Source organism: Protopterus annectens, chromosome 13.part0 (assembly GCF_019279795.1).
Source record: "Protopterus annectens isolate FY-2018-M chromosome 13.part0, PAN1.0, whole genome shotgun sequence".
NCBI lineage: Eukaryota > Metazoa > Chordata > Ceratodontiformes > Protopteridae > Protopterus > Protopterus annectens.
Window position 1 is genome coordinate 716,119,708 of NC_056747.1, and position 24,293 is coordinate 716,144,000.

The window sequence follows — 24,293 nt, forward strand, 5'->3', positions numbered from 1 at the left end:
GGCTCAAACTCCTCCCTCTCCCATAATGCCCTGCTGCCCTGTATCCCTCAGATCTCGTTTGCGGCTATTGAGTACGAACACAATCCTTGGCCTGTGCTCAAGATAAGTGCTTAGTTTGTTTATTTTGCTGTTTTATTTAGCTAGTTTAGTGGGTTTAATTTGTTTTAAGTAATTGGTTAACTTCCGGGATGTACTATGGGACGTCTACTTCCTAGGTGTATCTCCCTGCTGACGAGTTAGTAGATCTTATCGCCAGTTGGGCCTGGAAGGAGCTCGATAATGTGTAGCCAGTTCCCAAACAAGCAGACAAATTCCTCAGTCCCACTGTGGGACCACCTCTTCTGGAGAAAAGGAGTTCCAGTCAATGCCTTTTTGTTTGCCGCTGCCACTGAAAAGGAGCTGGCAGAGCAGGACTCCACATTTCATCCCTTGAACAGGGAGTCCCAGGAAATGGACAGTCATGGGAAGCGTGTGTTCGCCTCAGCTATCTTTGAATTGAGGGCAGTTAATTACTTGGTTCACTTTACCTGCCTCCAAAGGGACTTGGTCCAAGAACTTTTTCACTTCCCTTGCAGAGGTACTGCTGGCTGAGGACTTCAAAAAGATGTCTCCCAAGCTTTCTGCTCAGAAGTACCTCACCAATTCCTTGATAAGGCTAATTTCCAGTGCTGCAGAAGCTACCTCGCGAGTGGCAGGTACCAGCATAGCTATAAGGCGTCATGCTTGGTTATGTTTATGTGGGTTTGCGGAGCCCTTCAAAACGTCTTTTACCAGTTCCCCCTTTGATGGGTCCACCCTCTTTTGACCTTCCGTGAAGGACACTTTGACCCATAGTGAGCAGGAGGGGAAGACTTTGTCTGCAGTCAGGATCAAGCTTTCTGCTTCTCAGAGGTCCTTCTCCAAGACCCAGTGAGGAAGTAGGAAGATGTAGTTCCAGAAGTCAGTCTCCTTTCCAGCGCGCTTCTGATGACTCTTCTTCCAGAGGCAGGAGGAGAGATTTCAATGGCCAGTGTCATCCTAGAGGCACCGGGGGATCCACAAAATCAGGATTCCAGGGAACTCTTCTCTGAGCAGCCCTATTAGCGCTCCTTAAGCGTTGCCTGACTGCTGTACTCTGGAGGCAGTCAAGGTCGTATTTCCCTTCACCCAGTAGCCTGGACAAATACTTCCTCCGATTAGTGGGTGTTAAACATCTTTCCAAGGGCAACTTAATTCCCTTTTAGGAACCCCTCCCATTCAAAGTTACCTCCTTGACATTCCACCCAGTCAGAGGGAGTTGACCTTCAAGGAAGTTCAACAACTTCTCCAAAAAAAGCCTTCCAAGAGGTCCTAGCAGGACAAAGAGGATCTGATACTTATTCTCATTTCTTTTTAGTGCCAAAAAAATCAGGGGCCCTGCATCCTGTTTTGAATCTCAATGAGCTCAATCTATCAAATCAAGAAGTCCGAGTTCTAGATGGCCACTGCTCAGTCCATTCTGCCTCTCTTATGCAAGGGTAATTGGATATGCTCCATGGATCTCCAGGAAGCCTACCATCATATCAAGACAGACAGGTGTTCCAGGAGACATCGTCACTTCTGGTTAGGAGCCATTCATTCCCAGTTTAGAGCCCCCTACCCTTTGGTCCCACCACACAGCCCCCTGGGTGTTTACCAAATGTATGGCAGTGATAGTGGCTCACCTGCGGCTACAGGGATTTCAGGTCTTTCTGTACCTCGACGATTGGCTCCTCACGGCACCTTCGAGGCATCGACTGTCACAAGCAATCCATTATGTCGTTTCCTTTTTCAATCAGTTGGGGATTACTGTCAAGCTTTCAAAATCAAATCTGGTCCCCACTCGGTTGGAGTTCATAGGAGTCCAACTAGACTCTGTCTTGGAGATTGCAGCTTTACCTCTGTGCAGGGCTCAGTTGATGCAGGAGCAGGTCATGCAAATGTTAGACCTGTCACATCCCCCAGTTCACTTGAATCTTCGAACCCTTGGATCCATGGCTGTGTCCATTCAGCTGGTCCCCCTAGCAAGGTACAATATGCGGGTTTTACAGTAGACCCTAGTGGTTCAACGGTCTGTTCTGTTCCAACCCATGCCCATAAAGTTTTCACCCGTGTGCAGACGACACCTTCTTTGGTGGCTTCATTCTCAGGATCTCCTCCTAGGTAGGCCCCTTTATCTTCCTCTGCCCAAGGCCATGGTGACCACGGACACTCCCCTGTGGGGGGGGGGGCATTTCCAGGGGAGAACTGTCCAACGCATGCGGTCCCCCTTAGAGAACAAGTCGCACTTAAATTTCCTAAAGATGAGAGCAGTTCATCTAACGTTGCAAGACTGTCAACATTGCCTCCCTCTGGGGATGATTGCATTTCAAGTGGACAACGTGGCTGTGGTCTGGTATGTCAACAAGCAGGGGAACAAGAACAATCTTACCTGTTTTGCAGAGAGGCCATGAGAGTTGGAATGGGTGATGTCCTCTGAGCGCTTTCTTTTTGCAGCACATATTCCCAGGGATTCCATTGTTTTGGCTGACAAGCTCATCAGATCCATCTTGAGTTCTTATGAGTGGTCCCTCAGTCCCACAGTGGTGAAGCAGGTTTTCGACCAGTGGGGTCAGCTATGCTGCAACCTTTTTGCCTCCCTACCAACCACAAGTGCAGCATGTACTTCGCCCTAATCCTCCCTCCCAGGGAATCACAGAGGGATGCTGTAGTCCACGATTGGCCTCCGAGTCTCCTTTGCACTTATCCTTCTGTCCCTCTAATTTCCAAGGTTTTGCAGAAAACATAATGCCTAAGGACATCCCTGATCCTCATAGCCCCTTTCTGGCCTTGTTAACCATGGTTTCCCTTTATCCATTCTCTTCTGAAATATCCTCCCTGAGTACTGGATTGTACTCAGGATCTGATCTCCCTTCCTTCAGGGCTTTCCTCTTCCACATCTTCGGAACCTTCATCCAACCGCATGGTTTCTCCAATTCCAGTGATCTTGAAGCAGTCCAGGCTGGCATCCCCCTTTAAGCATATTATTTTAGCCTCCTAGAAACCTTCTGTCAGAAAGGTTTATAGTAATAAGTGGAAAAGGTTTTCTATCTGGGTTAAGAGCAGGAATCTGGACCCTTTTTCTGCCTCTGTTCCAGATGTCCTTTAGTTTTGTCCTCTCTTTTACAAGCAAGAGCATGTTTCTCTATTAAGCTTCAGTTGGTGGCGATTTCTAATTTTCATGAGAACAGTGAGTCTGCATTTTCTTCCAGGTTTTGCTAAGTGTTCATGAAGGGGGTTTTCCTTCTAAGGCCACCTATTAAGGATCCCTTGCCTCCTTGGGACTTAACCTTAGTACTGCAGTTTCTGACTAAGAGTCCTTTTGAGCCTTGCTAGTTCATGTGTTCTTAAATTCTTGTCATGAAAAACAGCCTTCCTCGTTGTCATAACTTCGGCTTGGAGGGTTTCTGAATTGCAAGCTCTTTCCATTTCTTTGCAAGCTCTTTCCGTTTCTTCTACGTACATGATCTTTCACAAGGACAGAATATCTTAGGACGAATCCCTCTTTATTGCCCAAGGTTGCTTTTGAATCCAGTCTAAACCAATGTATTCAATTGCCCATGTTCTTTCCTAATTATTCCAGCAAAGGAGAGCACATTCTGCATACCTTAGACTTACACCAGCAACTCCATTTCTGTCTACAATAGGACCAAAGGATTTTGCAAGTCATATCAGCTCTTTGTGGCTTTATCCCTGAACAAACATGGTCTCTCGGTTTCTAAGGTGACAGTTTCTAGATGGATCTCTAGATCCATCTCTACAGTCTATGACAGTAGGAATCTTGAGGTTCCGGGAAGAATCGGGGGCCATTTGATGAGGTCAGTGACTACTTCCTCAGCTTTCTATGCCAGAATTTCTGTTGATGACATTTGTGCTGCTGCCACTTGGTCATATCTACATACCTTTATATCCCATTACTGATTTGATTTCCAGAAGCAGGGCTTTATTTGGCTCCACATTGCTCCAGCATGTCCTTTCTTGAGGTCTCCCAGGATAAATGGTAGCTGGGGACTCTAACCCTATGGTGATGAGTAATGACACAGATAACATCAGATTTTGTCATCTGTGTTATCCTGTGTCATTCTTCACATTTCCCTTCTGCCATCCCCCTACCTTGTTGGATTTTGAAGGAAGGTGGAGTGTTTTTGGGTTCCAGACTCTTTCCTCTCCAGGTTTTGCAGGAGTAGCATTAAGGAATATGTTAGCAAACTTGATCTGAGGGTTAAAGGGCAGCAGAGCATTATAGAAGAGGGTCGAGCCTGAGCCTTGGATCTGTTTGTTGAATGTTGCCAGCTTGTATCCGATGTTGGATCCAATACCCTACGGTGATGAATAATGACATAAGATAACACAGATGCCAAGTTATGCTAAGTACGTAACTCTTATTTTGATTCTGATGACTCCCCAAAACGGATTGTTTGTGGTGTACCAAAATTTTGTTTTAAGCATAAAAAAATCTTTAAGAAGGCATCTTTGTTATAAACAATGCCAGATCAATTCAATGATTTCAGAATGCACTGGCACTTTTTCATGTAGGTCTGTAGTGCATTCAAGTTTATTAGTACTTTTCCATAGTTTATCCATCCTGATACAGGTGTTTGATATGCACCATATAGCCAAACTGGAGGCCGAGCTCTCTCACCTCAAAACTGGTGTAACCAGTCAGGAGGGGAAGGTAACATCACACAAAACTAATCCAGTCTCACATAGTCCTACCACAACAGCAATCCAAACACGCAAACACACAAAAACATACTCGGAGGCTCTAATTAAAAATCTACCTAAACAGCAGAGACCTCCAAACAAACGCTACCCCACTACTGACCTTGAGCAGCATCTTACCCTCACCTAGAATGATGCTGCAGTATAAAGACAAAATGATCGATTTTAACAATTGGCTAAAATTTTGGTGTCATTCAAAGGGGATCCAATGCCTGTCAGCCTGGGATGACATGCTTGACAAGCCATGTTGCTTCTCAAGGGGCGGCTTGCACCTGTCACCCTTGGGCTTTCGGTTACTGGCAAAGGCTCTTGCCACCCCCATAGTGCCTTTTTTAGGCAAGGCTCAAAAGACACACCCACTTCCTTAGAAAACACAAAGAACAAGAAACTAAGGGTAATGCTGCTAAACGCCAGAAGTCTAAACCTCAAAATGCATGCACTCGAATCTCTCCTCAGTATGGAGAACATCGATATCTGTGCAGTGACAGAAACCTGGTTCAAGGCTCCAGAGAGCACCCCAGCACTACTAGGTTATACCTTATACCATGCTTTTCGGCCCCAAAACTCTGACCAAACCACAGAAGGAGGGGGAGTATCCATATTTGTCAAGGATACCCACACCTCCAGGTTAGTGGCGTTGCACGAAGCATCAGAAACCATCCATGTGCAACTAACTGTGGGCAAAACTGCCTTTCAGTTTATAGCATGCTACAGACCACCGTCTCAAAATCAGGAATCCCACTTGGCTTTCCTGAAAACATTGGAGAACATGAAGATCTCTCCAAACACCATTATACTGGGTGACTTCAACTACCCAAACATTGACTGGGAGCATTACTCAAGCCCCAACACCCTAGCCCAAAGGTTCCTGGAATTTATAAACTCAAATGCTATGGAACAACTAGTCAAAACTCCCACAAGAGGGGAAAACATACTTGACCTGATCATCACCAACATGGGGACCCTATGCTCCACACCAGAAGCATTCCCCTCATTGGTAAGATCAGACCATAAATTAATTTCACTGGATATCCACAACCCGGTCCCACCCCCAGCCCAGAAAACCACAGTGAAAGACTTCTCAAAAGCGAACTTCACACTTCTCAAATCTGAGGTGAAATCCTTCAAGGCCCCAGGGCCAGTGGAAACTACGGCCCAAACCACAGAATCCTATATAAACGCATTCTATGGACACCTCCAGGAATGCATGGATCATGCTATCCCAAACAAAACCAAAACCCAAGCGTCCAAAGGCAGGCATCAAGTTTGGTGGACCACAGCCATATATAAGTTGTACAACAGAAGGAGGAAGCTACTACATGATAGAGCAAAATCCCTAAAAGGGAAGGCATCTCTGATTAGTACTAGCAAAAAATTATGATCCCTCATAAAATCCTCCAAGGCCAGCTTCGAGAGAAAAATTGCACAGGACACTAAAGACAATCACAAGGCTTTCTTTAGCTATGTTAGGAACCTGGGATGCAACTCCCAGATATGCTCAGAGTTGATTATAAATGACAAAAAATACACTGAACCCACAGACATTGCCAACATCCTGGCAGACAGGTTCAGTGCAAACCCCCCCCCCCCCAAAGAGCAAATATCTATCCCAGTAGAGTGCAGCCTCCCTAACATCTCAGATGCTCAGGTGAAGGCCACCCTCTCCAAGGCAGAAAACACTGCTTCAATGGGACCAGACTGTGTCCCGGGTTGCGTCGTACATGAACTCTAAGAAGAACTAAACCCTCACGTAAAACTGCTGTACAATCTCAGCCTCACTACGGGATGTGTACCCAAAGAATGGCGTACAGCAACAGTGGTCCCGCTCCACAAAGGTGGCGCCTCAACTGACCCTGGTAACTATCGCCCCATAAGCCTGACTAGCCTTATCTGTAAGGCCATGGAGAGGATCATCATGGAACTCATAAACAAAGACATTGGGGACCTACAGACACTGGATCCTACTCAGTTCGGCTTTGTCAAGGGCAGATCCTCCCTCTTGAACCTGGTCGACGTCTTCAAAACAGTCACCAAGGCCGTAGATGAAGGGGAGGTAGTCCACACAGCCTAACTGGACCTCGCAAAGGCATTTGACACAATACCCCACTCGGGCATCATAGATAAGCTATCCAGCTTAAACATAAACCCCTCTGTCACAAGACGGGTTGCTAACTGGCTCAAAGACAGAACATACAGAGTCAGAATTGCCAGAGTCATGTCAGACTCGAAACCAGTTACAAGTGGCGTCCCATAAGGCTCAGTCCTGGGACCTCTCTTGTTCGGCATATACTTTTCCGAGGTACAGGCCAGCATGGGAGGACTATGGCTGACCAAGTTCACAGATGACTGCAAACTGGGCGCCATAATTGACTCTCCAGCTGACACGAACATCCTTCAAAAAGGTCTCACAGAGACGGATAACTGGTGCCAGAGCCATGGTCTAAAGTTAAATGCCAAGAAGTGTATAGTCATCCCCTTTGGCTAAAACAAAGTGCCCATCATTTACCACATAGGCGGTAACCCATTAAATACAGAAGAAGTAATTAGGGATCTGGGGACCCAAGTTGATAGCAATCTCTCCTTTGACAACCACATTGCCAAAGTGGTTAGAAAGACCTTCTACATAGCCCACCTTATCACGAAAGGATTCACATCTAGAACAAGGGAGGTAATAGTGCCCCTTTATTCATCCCTCATCAGGCCCATCATAGAATACAATGCCCCTTTTGGGATGTACCTTAGCAGCTAGAAAGACCCCAAAAGTACCTCACTAAGAGGATCAAGGGACTCAAACAGAATGCCATATGCTGCCAGGTTAAAGAAACTCCAGCTTTACTCAGTCGCATACCGCCTACTTCGAGGCGATCTGTGCCTGATATACAAAGCTATGTCCAACCCAGAATTAATGACATGCTCCACCTCAGAAAATCGAAATCCCTTAGAACCATGCACTCGAAGGACTTGAACCTCAGCACAGAAATAAATAGAACTTGCTGGAGGGACAGATTCATAACCCAAAGGCTCCTTTCGCTTTGGAATAGAATCCCGGTCCATGTTAGGCAGAGCACTTCACTGACTCTCTTCAAGAGGAATCTTGATGAGTGAATGGGAGATCGTAGGTTTACCCCGGGGATTACTTCTGTGTCACTACTAGACAGAGGCACAGTAAACTAACCTTAAAAAAAGGGCACAGCAAACTCAAATCTAAGGGTGGCGAAAGCCAAACACACTCGGGCTAGGCTTATAAATGCCCCAGGGCAGATAGCCTAGTATGAACCTATGAACCAAAGTTATATGCAGATTGCAAAAGCACATATCTAGTGCACTTGGCTTCTTGCACTGTGTGCTTGTGTTTTTATGTGGGGAAGATGAACTGTTCCTTGAAGGAACATATCCTTGAGCATGTTTGCGATATATGTAAGAATAAGACTGCGACTGAGAAGAAGTGTGTTGATTTAATGTGGAGTTACACGTTCATTTAAGTTTTTAGTGCTACAGCTTTTCAACAAAGATTTAAGGGGGGCTGTTTTTACCAATAGAACTGAGTATGTAAAAATTAAATGGATTATTCTGTTACAGGGAGATAAAAGGTCTGATTTAAATGATATTATACCTTTAAAACTGGCATTGAAATCACGTGACTTATTTCATTAATTGTTTTATTGGGAGCTGTTGGGGAGTGCTATTGTTTTATTGATTTTATGGTCTGATGAAGCACCAGTTTGGCGAGAAAGCGCTTACCAAGTCTATTAAAGTTTATTTTTCATTACATGTGCTGGTTGGTCCATCTGTTGTTTGATGATTCTTTACAGCTAGGCTTCTTTAGTGCCTTTAACCTACAAATTCCGTACTTTGAGCTTGACAAGCTTCAACTTGTGCAAACCCTTACTGCCTTGATGTACAGGTTTTACACTAATTTAAAAAAAAATGGTTCTGCAAAGACTGCACAGGTTACTCGCTCAGTCTCGCGTTGCTTATGCAGTTGTCATTTTGGTTTACTTAACCTGTCACATTGTGGGAACCATTATCTTGGGAAGTTTTAAGCTGGTATCTTTCTGCTTATGCTCTGTGTTCATTATACCATGGTCAGATTGAGGTTCTTGGCATTTAGTTACATATATCAAAGGCATGCGGTTTTGTTTGTTGGGCTTTGTCTTTGGAACCTCTTGCCATTAGACTCATGCTAATGGTTGATGGTTTTAAGTGTTTGCTCAACCTTACCATTTTGACTTTTAGACAGTTTAGGCTTCTCTGTATTCTGTCTGTATGTTTTGTCTGTATTTCTATACTTTTCTTTTTCATTTTTTTCTGATAATGCTGACATGTAGGCACTTAGATTATTCTGAGCTTGCACTAGACTTTTATTTCTGGGGAAAACATTCTGTATTTGTAAAATGCCTCATAAATTGATAGTAACTGGTGTCAAATGGTCCTGATTGATAGAAGTAAAAAGGGTAGGCATAATCCTGTTAACCTACTGGTAACAAATTCCAAAAGTTGGGAACTTAATGCATGTTCATTATCTTTTAAATGAACCATTACGAGTGCCTTCCTCACATATGGTTACTATTCGTAGATTAAACATATTTCTGGTATTTAAAATCTGTACTTTTCTTTTTCTTTGACTTGTAGGACATCGATGAAGGTCATTATGCCTATACATTTAAGTATCTGAAGAACAAGCCTGTGAAAGAGCTGAGGGATGATCATTTTCTGAAAATGTGCCTTGCTGAAGAAGAAGGTCTTCTGACTATTGACATCTGCATTGATATGAAAGGGATTGAGGGGTAAGGAAGAATTGGTTCACCCTCTGTAATACTTAAAGAAACTTGAGTGGCAATAGCATTGCTGTTTTAAATAGTTGTGTTAGTGTTCACTTTGATAGTCTTACTTGTAATAATATGAGATTTCATACTTTTACAGTTTTTTAATCAGAATTTTATTTTGTTTAAAATATTTGGTGTTATAAGAGCATTAGGTGTGTAGTTGAAGGGAGTTATGCCATTAGTCTGACAACACTTTCACTGAATGCCATTTTAGTGAAAGTTGTTTCCTTGAAAGTATTTTCAATCAGTCTTGATGAAAATCATTTTTTGCATGTAAAGCCCCCATCACCACTATGTTGGAAGAAGCACCCTTAAACTTAAGTATACCTACTCCAAGATAGTGCAACAGTGGAGAAAAAAGAATTCTCAACTATCACTGAAAATGTTTTCAGCAAAAATGTTTTGCTGAAATGACATTCCATCAAAATCACTAAATGTAAAAACAAAAACTCCTAGTTGAAGCAGGATTGCTCCAAAACTTCAGTCTGTTGATTATGAAAAATAATTGATAGTACTAAATTATGTATTTGTTGATGTTCTTCATGTTTCACTGTTGCAGTCATCACATTTGGGTTATTTGCCTGCAGGTAGCCCTCAGCCGGCCTGAATACCAGAGTCTTCGGATCTCTACGTCGGATGCTGTCTCTTCTTCCATGATGTCAAGGGTATAAAACATGCAGCCGACGCCATTACATCAGTCTTTCTTGCCGTGTGGTGCCTGAAGCAGAAGCAAGTTCACAAGTGTCGGTTGGCTGATTCCTGAAATTTTTCGTTTTCGAGTTTCAGACCCGAAGTCTTCAAAAAAGAAAAGTACCCCGTTGGGATCCTTTTTCTTGCTCCAACCGATGTCAGTAAAAGTTGACAATTGTCTTACCTATGGAAAGCAAATACCTCATAGAGATTTTCATTCGTACTGCATCCACTGTTTAGGCCCAGACCGTGACATCCCTCGCTGTCGGTTTTGTACCTTGTTCAACCCCTGAACTATTCATCGTCGGGCTATTTTTGCAGCTAATTACTTTCATTCTCTATCTCAGTACTCCGAAATGGTTTCGTTAAGCCATCCGACTACCGATCTTCCTGAAAAACATAAGGATAAAGACAAAGACAGACCGCATAGGTCCAAATCTGCCAACAACACTTCCGTTAAGCTAGTCACCAGTCTGCCTGTACTCATTGAGGCACTTTCGCAGCCCCTGATACCCGCTACTTCAGATTCGCAGGCCTCTACTGAGACCCATTCGGAGTCCGGTATGCCACGAGATGCATCTTCGGCTATGGAACCTGCGGATGTCTCTACCTTGGATGGTTCTGGAGCCGCTGTACAGGCATCTGCTTCTGAGGGTGTATTCAGGCCTACAAACATTCATGTTAAACCTACGCCTTCATTTCCATCCAGAAGTTCTGAATTTCTCAGGCCTAAAACTCGCACAATGCTTAAAAAACGATGGCAAATCCGCATGCTCAGGCCCATAGGCCTCAAAAACAAATGCTTAGAATGGCTGAAGACCTTATTATCTTAATTAGGGGAAGCCAGCCTTCCTCCTCTAAGAGACCTAGAACTGAATTTCTTTCTGATTCTCCTTATCAGGAATCTGATATTTCTGCTCCTTCTGATTATCAGAATTTGCCCTTAATTACTTATGAAGGTTCTGATGCAGAGGATTCCATTCCCTCTGCCTCCCCTCCAGAAGATCTTGCATACTCTTGGGGAGCATTTCCGCTGGGAAAGCCAGGATTACTGAGTCCAAAAAGAGACTTGATGAGTTTCTACTCCTGTCTCAGCACAGGCCTTTAGCTATCCCTCCTGTTCTGGATATTGTAGCTGATGCTTTCTTGGAATCTAGCCGTTCCCCAGATACGTTACCTTCAGCTCCCAGAAAACCTGACCGGTACTACAGAGTACCTGACTCTCAAGTTCCTCTTCAAGAATCCTTCTGCGGATCTAGAGACCATTTCCCAAGGACCTAAGGGCATTAAGGCCACTGCTGCCAGAAGTCCTACCCCTTCTGATAGAGATTCTAGAGCCTTAGACAGATGGGGTAAGAAGGTATACACTTCTGCTACTTTGGCCATTAGGGCTTTAAATTGCCAGTTTCATATGTTGAAGTATCAGCAGCATGTTATGGGACTGCTTAAACAGAAAATTATGTTGATTCCTGACTGTGCTGAACATACAGAATTGCAAGATTTAATGCATTTGGCAGAACAAGTTGGTAAACATACTTTGCAATGTGGTTTTGACTCTTTAGAAGCATCTTGCAGGGCTGCTGTCACTGGGTCTGTACTTAGAAGGCACGCTGGCTTAAGGAACAAAACTTGCCAGATCATGTTAAAGCTAAATTACTGGATGCTCCCTTAAACCAAGACTGCCTTTTTGGCAACAACGAAGAAGTTGTCCTCAAAAGGATGGAGGAAAAAGCTAAATCTATGCAAACTGTTAGATTTCCTACAGGTACAGCCTCCCAGATTCAGTAGGCATTGGCCTTCAAAGAACTCATCCTTTCCAGTCCCTTCCAGGCCTTCTCAGTCCAAACCCAGAAACAGCAGACCACCTAGGCTGCAGTCTCAGGCTATGCGCAGACATAGGCAGTGGGGTGCCCCCACTTACAAAGCAGGGAGTAGTAAGCCACCCCCTATGGTAAAATGGCACAATGACTTAACCCTTCCAAGCCTTGCTCAACTACCTGCTCCCTTAGGAGGAAAGCTCGCCCTGCATGCAGAAAACTGAGAACTCATTACCCAGGACAAATGGGTTTTGAGCATGGTTTCCCAAGGATACAGATTCCACTTCACACACTACCAACCCCAAATGGTTGGCCAGACTTGTCCCCAAATCAGTGGGCGGAGGCCCAACAGCAGGTTCTCTGTCTTCTCAGTATCAGGGCTATTCAACTTGTCCCAGCAGAACAAAGGGGACAAGGTTTTTATTCAAGACTTTTTCTGGTACCCAGAAAAGACCACTCCTGGCATCCTATCCTGGGTCTCTCTATTCTCAACCCCTTTCTTGTGGTTCCAAAATTCAAAATGCTAACTCAACAGCTTCTTTCTATGCTAGCCAAGGATGCCTGGCTGGCAACCTTAGACTTAAAGGAAGCTTACCTGCACATCCCAATAAGGGAATCTTGTAGGAAATACCTACCCTTCATGGCAGGCTTCATGCACTATCAGTTCTCTGCACTTCCCTTTGGCTTATCTACTGCGCCCAGGGTATTCACAAAGTGTCTAGCTCCAGCCATTGCATTTTGCAGGCAGAAAAATATTCAGATTTACCCATACTTGGATGATTGTCTGATTCAGGCAGAAAGCCTGGACTTGCTATTACAACACTTGGCATTCATAAAGAAACTTCTAACCTCACTGGGGTACACCGTAAACGAAAATAAATCTCACCTATTACGCTGCCAACAGATTGTATTCCTGGGAGCAAGCTTGAAAAAGCCTGGAATATACCAGGCGAAAGCGCTTGTCTCATTATTTTCTACTGTGTTTGAGTTTTAAAATAAACTGTCTTGGATTACGCTGGTTGGATTATTGTTTTAGTTGCTGGTCACCGACTTTTGTTTTATTGGACTTATTTCTTCTACAAGTTTTTCATTCCTGGGAGCAAGCTTAAACACAACTTCCCAGATGGCATTCCTCACTCCAGAGAAACAAGTTTATTTGACAACCTACTGGCCACAAAACCCAGCTATCCACAAGGAAAATACTGCAAGCCCTGGGGTTTATGGCCTCTTGCATTCTACAAATTCCATATGCAAGACTGCATATGAGGAAACTGCAATGGTATCTAAAATGCCTATGGTGTCAACATTCTCAAGACCTGGAATCAATGATTTGTATCATTGCTTGTAAAAAGACAGAGTTCCTTTGGTAGGCAGAGGCCTGCTACCGCAACAAGGGGCTCCCTTCCACTCTACCCCCTGCCGCCCAAACCCTAACAGACGCATCAGACTATGCATGGAAGGCTCACATTGCAGAGCAGTGTATTCAGGGCAAATGGAACCCGAGACAGATGCACCTGCATATCAATCAAAAATAAATGTTAGCTATACAGAATGCTCTGACAGCCTTCAAAGACCGTATTCTTCCAGGACAACTGTTGGTAAAGACAGACAACACCACAGTTATGTGGTACATAAACAAGCAGGGGGGGAACCCACTCATACCCTCTCTGCAGACTAACCATGGCTCTGTGGAACACAGCCTTGAGCTACCAAGTACACCTACAAGCTCAATTCCTGCCAGGCAAACTAAATTCACTGGCAGACGACTTGAGCAGAAATCTCATGGACCCACACGAATGGAAACTAGAACCACAAATATTCAACTTCTTGAGGAACAAATGTGGAACTCCAGAGGTAGACCTGTTTGCCTCCCCTCAGAACTACCAGTTGGACAAATTCTGCACAAGAACTCCCCACAGTCAAGCTTGGAAAGTGGATGCCCTGTCCTTTACCTGGGAAAGCCTCTCGTTTTATGCATTTCCACTTTTGCCTCTCCTCTCGAAGGTTCTACTAAAGATCAAACAGGACAAGCCAGGGAAAATACTGATTGCACCAGATTGGCCACGCCAGCACTGGTACCCCCTCTTGCGCAGTATGACACTGCTGCAACCATGGCATCTGCCTCAGACCCCTTCCCTGCTGTCCCAGCAGGCGGGCCAGATTCTGCACCCTCAGCTTCAAACCCTGAAACTTGCAGCCTGGCTCTCCTCTAGCATCCCTCAGTAAGCAGGTGCTGGATGTCATTCTGGAGGCAAGGAGGGGTGTAGTACTAGAAAGTCCTATGCTGAAAACTGGAAAGGATACTGTTCCTGGATCCAGGCTTAGGGAATGGGCACAACAGTGCCCAGCTTACCTCATATTCTTCAGTACTTAACAGAAATGCTCCACAAGGGCCTATCCTTCTCGTCAGTTAAAATTTATGCCTCTGCCTTTTTAGCACATTATAATACTGAGCCACCCCCTCTTCTCTCATCCCCCTGCTAAAACAATTCCTTAGAGGGGCCAAAAATTTAAGACCCCCCCCAGGAGAGCTCCGACTCCAGCCTGGGACCTTAACATTGTATTGGAAAAGCTCACTCTTCCCCCCCTTTGAGCCAGCTGCAAAAGCAGAGTTGATGTTCCTTTCTTGGAAAACAGCCTTCCTTCTAACCATCACTTCAGCAAGAAGAATGTCTGAATTACAGGCCCTCATGGCAGTGGAACCTTTCATTATCTTCCATGCGGACAGGGTTTCCCCTCAGGACCAATCCTTCCTTTTATGCCCATGGGTGGTGTATAGTGTGGCCCTAAATCAGTTCATTTGCCTACTTTTTTCCCTAATCCACAAAACAAAGGGGAACGAATACTGTACTATCTGGACGTGCACAGACAACTTAGATTTTATTTGGACGGGACTAAGCCTGTCAGAAAATCTGAACATCTGCTAGTTGGCTTTGCTGCAGGGGCAGAGGGGAAGGCCATTTCAAAGCAAACCATTTCCAAATGAATAGCCCATTACATTCATTTCTGCTACAAGCACCATGGAAAACCTACCCCACAAGGGGATAAGATCACATTCCACTAGGGCTGCATCTACCTCTGCGGCCTTTCTCAGAGGTGTCCCTACCATGGACATCCTAGAAGCTACTGCCTGGAGCTCTGTACATAACTTCACCAAGCATTACCACATGCCTTTTTTTTCTAAATCCAGAGCTGTTTTTTTTTCCACTGCAGTCTTACATGGCTTAATAGCTGACCCTAATGCTCTTTAACTTCCTCCTCCATTCCTTAGCTTTGGGAATCTACCCAAATGTGATGACTGCAACAGTGAAACACAAAGAACATAGTACAATTGTGTACACTTACCATAAATGAAGATGTTCGAGTGTATTCACTGGTGCAGTCCTGGTTACCCTCCCTTCAGCCCCCTGACTTCTCTTGGCTCTACCTTTCCTTCGTGTTTGGTATATTTATTTTTTCTGGTGTCTTTGCTTTTTGATGGGGGTGTGCCATAACATATAATTGCTTCCCATTGTGGGGGCACCTGACATCTGCGGCAAGAAAAACTGATGTAATGGTGTCGGCTGCATGTTTTATACCCCTGATGAAATGACGTCATGGAAGAAGAGAGAGCATCCAACGCAGAGATCCGAAGACACTGGTATTCAGGCCGGCTGAGGGCAGGCAGATAACCCAAATGTGATGACTGTAACAGTGAATACACTCAAACATCTACATTTATGTTTGTACACAGCTGTACTTTGTAGGATTACTTGAGTGTTTAAACTCTTCCTTTTTTCTAAAGTAATTAAAAGAAATCTTTCAGCCCCCCCACACCTCACCTTTACTTGTTTTTCAGGAATTACTGTACTGTTTGTTCTCATTTACGGATAGTTGATTTATTGAGAACACTGTATCCCACTGTAAATAAAGGAATAATCAGAGGACTGGAATTCTTGGTTGGCTGGCAGACAAGTGGAAGTTATTACTGGGCTTGTGGATTTCATTGCAAGAAGTTGTAGACCCAGGTTATTCCTTCATTATTAGGCCCGTCATTAAATGCATTGCCCCTTTTCCAACATACCTTACTAAGCTCTTAAAACAACTTGAAAGACTTCAACATTTCCTCACCAAAAAAATCTGTGATCTCAGCCCCGTTTGCTTCTGTGCTAGATTAAAAGCTATATCACTCTACTTAATATCATGCAGATTCCTCTGGGTTTATTTCTGTTTAAACCTCAGTGCTATGAATGACCCACCCTTTGAACGCCTAAGCAGAACAACTCGTAAAGTGAAACACCTAGTGACCTGCCATATCAACATCACCAAATGGTGAGACCGATACCTAACACAGCATATTCCCTGTTGTGAAATTGGATGCTGTTGTATATAAAGCGGAGTAGTACCTTAGCAGCCTTTAAAACCAGTCTATATGATTGAATAGGTGATTGCAAATTTTCACTTGAGATGTGTGGAGAAATCTACTTAATGTAGGACCTTCAGTCTTCTACCTGTAGTGGGTCTTGTGGCTGAGCTTTTCAGTGGCCTACTTGCCTTGTAAGCTTATTAAGAACCTATAGCTGGCCTGTAAACAATTCCCTGTAAATAAGGAAAGCCACCTCTATTTGGTCTCCAAAAATAGTTGTAGTACAGAAAATGATGGGATGAAAGGCAAAAGACCATACTGAAGTCATGAGTGTGTCATTTAGATATTTACTGATGGTTATGACAGCAGTTGGCATCAGTAATATCAGCTGGGTATGGGTCACACGGGATCTGAATTGCCTAGACATAAGGCCCAAGTTTAATGCTATTTGCTGTAAAAAAAAAAAAAAAAAGCAGCAATTCATAGAAAATAGAAATGAAGTGTTGAATGTTGTAAAAAAAAATAAAAGAAATCTGTAGAAAAGGGATGGAGTAAATTACATAGAAATTTGTTGGAACAGTACATGCAGAATAATGTTCAGGACGAAGTTTAAGGGAAGGCAGGAGATGAGCAGATTATATGTTCATTGTTGTAGGGATCAAGCTCAGTGCCTAAAAAGGTCATCATAGAATAAATTCATTCCTACATGTCCACTGATCCATTTTTTTATGAATTAACAGATTTTGATTTCCTACCTGATAATGGAATACTGTTCTACAAGCAAGTCCTTCAGTGGAAAACATTGTTCCAGACAGGAGACCCAGTAAAAAGTCCCTCAACAAAATAGTTATTCCCACTATTCAATGAAAAGGATCTGTTTTTAATACCAACAATATTTCCAAAACCATAATCCTTAACACATGTATAAGTTATGTTTAAGCTACTCACGTCTAACCTATATTTAATTGTAAATAGTGAGTTTGTTTTTCATGATACTTCTTTCCCATCATACTAGACATTCTTGTAAAATGCTTTTGTATTTTTGTAATCTAATTGTAGTCTGTCATACATACAAATAGGCCCACCATACTAAATAAAGGGGTCTAACTATGGATTTATAGATTGAAAGTAGAATCATCTTATCTCCTAATTAGACTTTTGAAGATGTAATTCATTTCACAATAACATTTTCTGACAATATTTGTCAGTTATTGATGTTAACACCCAAATCTCTTGCAGCATTTACCCGCTGAATGCTAATATTATATTTAGTGCATATGGGTATTTTTAGGGTTCACTTCCCCAAAATGCATAATACATTTTTTTTGGCATTAAATTTCATAACATTCTGTGAGATCCAACCAATTAAATTATCCAAGTATGTCTGAAGAACAGACCGATCATTTACTCTTGAAATTACCGATCCAAGTTTTTTGTCATCTGCATGTTTGCACATCCAACTATTAGTATTTCCTGGAAATATAGCCACGAAAAATCCAAATAACACTAGATCTAAAACAGAGCCCTGGGATACCCTTGAAGACATGTCCTTCTCTTTTAGGGAAAAAAATGACCAACCTTTACCCCTACAAGCTCCTTCCTGTCAACCAATTACTAATCTATCACACTGCATGCACATTATTACTGTCTTTTAGTGTGGAAATCATCTTAAAATGAGGCATATTATCAAACGCCTTCAACATATCCAAATACAATACATCAGTGATTGCCCCTTCACTCATAAGTTTCCGTAGATGCCCATAAAAAGAGGGCAAGTAAGTACACCAAGTCCTTCCAGCAACAAAACAAATGTTGGGTAATATCAAGATGTAATGTGATCCTATCTCGCCTACATTCTCTACAGATGGGTTCGGAGCCGATCCTTAGCTCCGACTCGGCAGCTATACAATAGAACGCAGTCTCTTATTGGCTGAGTTACCTCGTATCCCAGGATGCACCACTACTGCTTCCCCAGATCTCGTTTGCCGCTTCTGAAGCATAGACGTGGTCTCGGACTTGGCTGAGCTAAGTGCCTCTTAGTCAGATTATTTCTGTCTAGTTTTGTGCTAAAACTTATCCAAAAGGTGTTTTAACAGCTACTTGTTGTTGTGTGACTGCGTATTTAAATTTTTTTGTGGTAAAATTGTATTTTTTTGTGGTAAGTGATCCCGTTTAAGTTAGAGGGGCCTTGCCCTATCCTAGGCGTTTTAGTTAGAGTCTAGGCTGCCGTTTGTGTAATTTTTTTTTTTGAAGTTTGGTGTATTTGAATTAGAAAGCCATGTCGAAGGAACATAGACCATCAGGTTTTAAAAAATGTTCCAAATGTAATTATAAAATGTCCATTACGGACGACCATTCTTTGTGTGTCTATTGTCTGGGCCCGAAGCGCCTCCAGGAATCCTGTAGCGTTTGCCACGCTTTTTCCTCTCGTGTCCTCCAAGAGAGGAAAAATAAGTTGATTTTGAAAGGGCTTATTACCCCTTCCTTTGAGGAAGCCCTATCTTCTTCTTCTTCCCCTTTGAGAAAGAAAAAAATCTTCGGCTCTGACCAGCCCGTCGGATCCGGCAGCAAAAAAGTCACGGCAGGCTTCTCCGTCAGCTCCACGGACTTCGGAGCCAAGGGCGGAACGGTCTGCCTCGATGTCTCCAGCCTCGACTCCTCTGGCTTCGGAGTCGAGAGCTCGGGCGTCGAGAGGCGAGTCATCTCCATCGGCTCCACTGCCTTCGGAGCCGATGAGGGTTGCCCGCTCAGACTCTTCCCCTTCGGTGCCGAAGTCCCCATCGGCTCCGAGGGAAATTGCAGTGGTAGTGGAATCTCCCTTGGCACCGATACTTCTCGAACCCATATGGAGCCGGTCCCCCAGTCTTTCGGAGCCGGCGGAGAAGTCTACTTGGACCCGGTCGGTCTCTTCTCGGTCGTCGAGGATGTCTGATTCGGATGTAGACAGGGTGCTTCAAAGGCTTTTTCAGTCTCCGGTCTTTGCAAAATTGATCTCGGCTCCAGCCCAGTCGGCTCCGGAGCCGATTTCCCATCCTGCTATCTTGGTTCCTCCTCCAACAGCTTCGGCGCCGTTGGAGTCAGTGTTGGTGGAGCTGGTGGAGGTTGTCGGGTCAGTTCCGACCCTAACTCCAACCCCGCCCTTCGGGTCGGGGTTCGGTACGCAGACCTCCTCTGTCGGCCCCGGGGGGGACGCTTCGGGACCGATCCTTTCGGTTCCGAGCCTTCCTCGGTGCGTCGGCTGCGGGAGTTCCGACTGCTGTTGTGGCCTTGGGGTTGAACCATCCCAGGACTCTGGGGGTCCCGCCTTCAAGGCCATGAGGAGTGCCTTGGCCAAATCCTCTCTGGCCACTTCTACCATCTCACCACCACCTTCCCTTGGCACGGAGACTGGCTCCTTTGCAATCCCCCTGTCTCACGACAGCGGAGCCCTTGGGCCTGAGGTTACCCCCATTGGGGGTTCCCTTCTTTTTGGAAGTCCCTCCGAAACGCTTTCGGAGGAACCTCCGAGGAAGAAACAGTGCAAGAGGAAGCACGTCGACTCCCCTGATGAGTCTCTCACCTCGGATACCGACCTCGATGATGCGGAAGGGTCCCCAAAGTCATCCTCGGATGATGTATCCTTTGCGGACATCTTGGAGATCCTTAAGCAACGAGGCGACTGGCAGTCCAAACCCCCTTCTGCTGAGGAGTCGGTTTTCCTCAAGGCCTTCAGGGCTCAGCCCTCCGCCTCCTGGGTGTCTCCGCCTTTCGATGAGCTTCTGGATTTGATCTCTCGAAGGGCGTGGGAACACCCAGATTCTGTTGAACCGGTGCCAGCTCGCCCCAATAAATTCCTTTCAGCTCCCCCTGATAAGGACTTTCTTTCGAAAGGTGTGGCTGTAGATGCCTTGGTGGTGGCATCTGCCACCCAGCAAGATGTGGCAGAGGCTTCAACGTCCATCCATCCTCCTAATAAGGAGTCTAGGAGCATGGATCGGTACGGGAAGCGTACCCTTGCTTCAGCGACCTTTACATTAAGGTCTCTGAACTACTTGACGCATTTCACGAGACTGCAGAGGGATCTGGTCAAGGAGCCTTTGGATACCCTCTCTGGTAACTTACCTGAGCAGTTGGCCCAGACGGTTAACTCCCAGTTGGCTACCCTGTCCTCGTTATCCAACTCGTCCATGAGGCTCATTTCTTATGCAGCCGAAGGAGCGAGCAGAGCAGCGGGAACAGGTGTTGCTCTACGGAGACGAGCCTGGCTACGCCTGTGTCACTTTGCGGAGGCCTTTAAGTCTTCCTTTGCCGACGCCCCCTTTGATGGATCCTCACTGTTTGGACCCAAGGTAAAGGACACTTTGACTCGCTGCGAACAGGAGGGTAAGACTTTAACTGCCGTAGGGGCCCGGTTTTCCACTCCCTTCAGACCTTATCCCAAGGCTCGAAGAGGAGGGAAAATGTGGTTCCATAAGTCTCAAAAGCCTTACTCGTCGCAGCAGAACGATTCCCCTTCTAGAGGCAGAGGAGGGGGAAATTTTTCAGGGAGACGCCGTCCCAGAGGCGGCAGAGGCCCCCGCAACACTGGAGACCACGAGTCCTTTCGTGGCTCCTCCTTCTTCCAGCATCCCTGAAGGAGTACCCGACTGTGCAGCTCCGGAGCCAGTCGGGGGTCGTTTTTCGAGACACCTAAAGGCCTGGGAAAATATCACTCAGGACCAATGGGTGCTCCGAATTATCGCCGGAGGTTACACCATTCCTTTCTCTCAACTCCCCCCCACCATCCCAAAGAATCCTGGACCCGCCACCCAGTCAATGGGATCTTGCAGCCAGCAAAATATCGAAGCTGCTTCAAAAAGGAGTCATCCAACCTGTCCCCGCAGATCAGGCCGGATCAGGGACTTACTCAAGATTCTTTTTGGTACCAAAAAAGACCGGGAACTTGAGGCCCATTTTGGATCTCAGCAAGTTAAACCGATTAGTGAAAAAGTCCAAATTCCGGATGGTCACCTTGCAATCCATTCTCCCGCTTTTGGAGAAAGGTGTTTGGATGTGCCCCATAGATCTCAAAGACGCCTATTATCACATTCTGATAGATCAGGCGTCGAGGAGACACTTGCGCTTCAGCCTGGGAGACAGTCATTTCCAGTTCCGTGCACTGCCCTTTGGTCTCACCACAACCCCCAGGGTGTTCACCAAATGTTTGGCGGTGGTGACTGCTCACCTGAGAAGTCTAGGATTCCAGGTGTTTCCATACCTAGACGACTGGCTCCTAACTGCCACTTCCAGGCATCTACTCTTGAAAACTCTAGCAGCCACTATCTCTCTAGGCAACTCCTTAGGAATCACCTTCAATTGGACAAAATTCGTATTGCTGCCATCGCAGCGTATTCTGTTTATTGGTGCAGAAATAGACTCAAGGAAGATGCGAGTCTATCTTCCTGCGGAAAGGATAGCAACGCTGCAGTCTCAGGTTCGGGCATTACTCCTCAGATGTCGCGCTCCAGCGAGAATGGTCCTGCAGCTGTTGGGTTCCATGTCAGCCACCATTCTTCTGGTCCCCTTGGCAAGGTTGCATATGAGGATACTCCAGTGGCTCCTATCTCCTATCAGTCCAGTGGTCTTATCAAGACCTTCCCGTCAGTCACCACATATTGATCACAGAGACGTGCAAACAGGATCTTCGTTGGTGGCTTCTTTCCTCCAACCTGAATCTAGGATGACCCTTTGTTCCCCCACTCCCCTCGGCCATGTTGACTATGGACGCCTCCCAGACAGGGTGGGGGGGACATTATCTGGACAGGTCGGTCCAAGGCACGTGGCACACTGACGAGAGTCTTCTCCACATCAATATCCTGGAAATGAGGGCAGTGCTTTTAACGTTGCAAGCACTGCACGATCACCTCCCCCAGGGTACGATTGCCATTCAGTCCGACAACATGTCGGTAGTCTGGTACTTAAACAAGCAAGGAGGGACCAGGTCTTACCCCCTTTGCAGAGAGGCTATGAAGGTATGGGATTGGGCGATTGCTACTAAACGTTTCCTAGTGGCAACAAACATTCCGGGGAGATCCAACGTGATAGCCGACAGACTGAGCAGAACTATTCTCTCCCCTCACGAGTGGTCCTTGAACGACAGAGTGGTAACACAGATTTTCATGAGATGGGGAGCTCCTTGTTGCGATCTTTTCGCAACTCCCCTCAACACGAAATGCCAGCAGTTCTTCTCTCACCCCAGTTCCGGGGGAGATCCCCAAGGATGCTCTAGTCCAAGCTTGGCCCCCCGGTATGCTATACGCTTTTCCACCGGTTCCCCTTCTCCCCAATGTGATTCAGAAGGCGATTCGCTTGGAAAGCAAAATGATTCTAATCGCCCCATACTGGCCTCGTCAAGTCTGGTTCCCCTTTCTTCACAAATATGCATTGGAGGGTCCCTGGTTCCTGGACCAAGTTCCGGACCTCTTGACGCATCAGTCAGGACAGCTCCATCAGTCCCTCCATTCATTGAAGTTAGCAGCTTGGCTACTCCTCTTCCGACCATAGTTAGGAGCCATTCTTTCGACCCTGAAGTCATGCATATTTTGTCCTCGGCCCACAAGACTTCTACTAAAAAGATGTATAGCAATAAATGGAAGAGGTTTGCTATTTGGGCCCAACTCCGAGGATTAGACCCTATGACAGCCTCGGTGTCAGAAGTTCTGAAGTTTTTGGCTTCCCTGTTCAACCAAGGTTGTTCGGTGTCTACCATCAAAGTTCAGTTGGCTGCTATTTCCAATTTTCACGAGAGCGTAGAACCACCTTTAATGAGCAACAAGTTGTGCAAAGCTTTTATTAAAGGAGCTTGGCTTCTACGGCCCCCTATATCTCATCCTGCACCACCATGGGACCTTAACGTGGTGTTAGGTGCATTAACCTCATCTCCCTTTAAGCTGGCAGCAACCTGTGACTTAAAATTTCTTTCTTGGAAGACTGCTCTTCTAGTTGCTATTACATCAGCCAGGCGAGTTTCAGAACTTCAAGCCCTATGTGTCAAACCACCATACCTGGTATTTCACAAGGATATAGTATCTCTTAGACCAAACCCATCCTTCATACCAAAGGTTTGTTCTAACTTTTGTTTGCAACAATCACTGGAATTACCGTTTTTTTTTCCCTAAGTATTCAAACAGAGCTGAATATACCTTTCACAGCTTAGACGTGCACAGACAATTACGTTTCTATTTGGATAGGACACACCAAGCATGAAAATCAGATCAACTGTTTGTGTCCTTTTCGGATAGTAAATTGGGCAAAGCCGTCATGAAAGTCACTATTGCCAAGTGGATCAGAGACTGTATCAGTCATATTTATCTCATTTCAAATAAGGAGCTTATAGTTCCAGTGAAAGCTCATTCTACCAGGGCTATGGCCACTTGCAGCCTTTCATTCCAAGCTCTCTATTAGTGACATTTGTGCGGCTGCTACGTGGTCTTCTCTACACACCTTTATTTCTCACTACAAATTGGATGTGGCATCTAGGGGTCGAGCTTCCTTCGGTTCCACGGTTCTCAGGAGCGTTTTCCAGTGAGCCACCCAGGAATTAGGTGCTAGGGACGCTGTCCCATCTGTAGAGAATGTAGGCGAGATAGGATCACATTACATCTTTTAGTTATGTACTTACCATAACTTTAGATGTATGGGATCCATCTCGCCTACATTCCTAATAACCCACCCTCCTTCCCCCTGCCTCGTAGACCAGAAGAGACCGGACGATCCGAATTCAACTTCTTCCTCTCTTGAAACACCTGGCAATGTTATAACAGTCTATGTGTGTGTGCATGTGTGCGGACAAACAAGATCTGGGGAAGCAGTAGTGGTGCATCCTGGGATACGAGGTAA

At 45.2% G+C, this 24,293-nt stretch overlaps 1 protein-coding gene across 1 annotated transcript in view; it reads left to right on the plus strand.

The window, feature by feature from the left end:
• SUPT6H (SPT6 homolog, histone chaperone and transcription elongation factor) overlaps window positions 1-24,293 on the plus strand; it is a 2,620,423-nt gene that overhangs the window by 1,057,156 nt on the left and 1,538,974 nt on the right. The window contains exon 15 of the mRNA XM_044054882.1: window positions 9,391-9,545. Within this exon, the coding sequence (XP_043910817.1) occupies window positions 9,391-9,545 (155 nt within the window). The remainder of the gene's footprint in view (window positions 1-9,390; window positions 9,546-24,293) is intronic.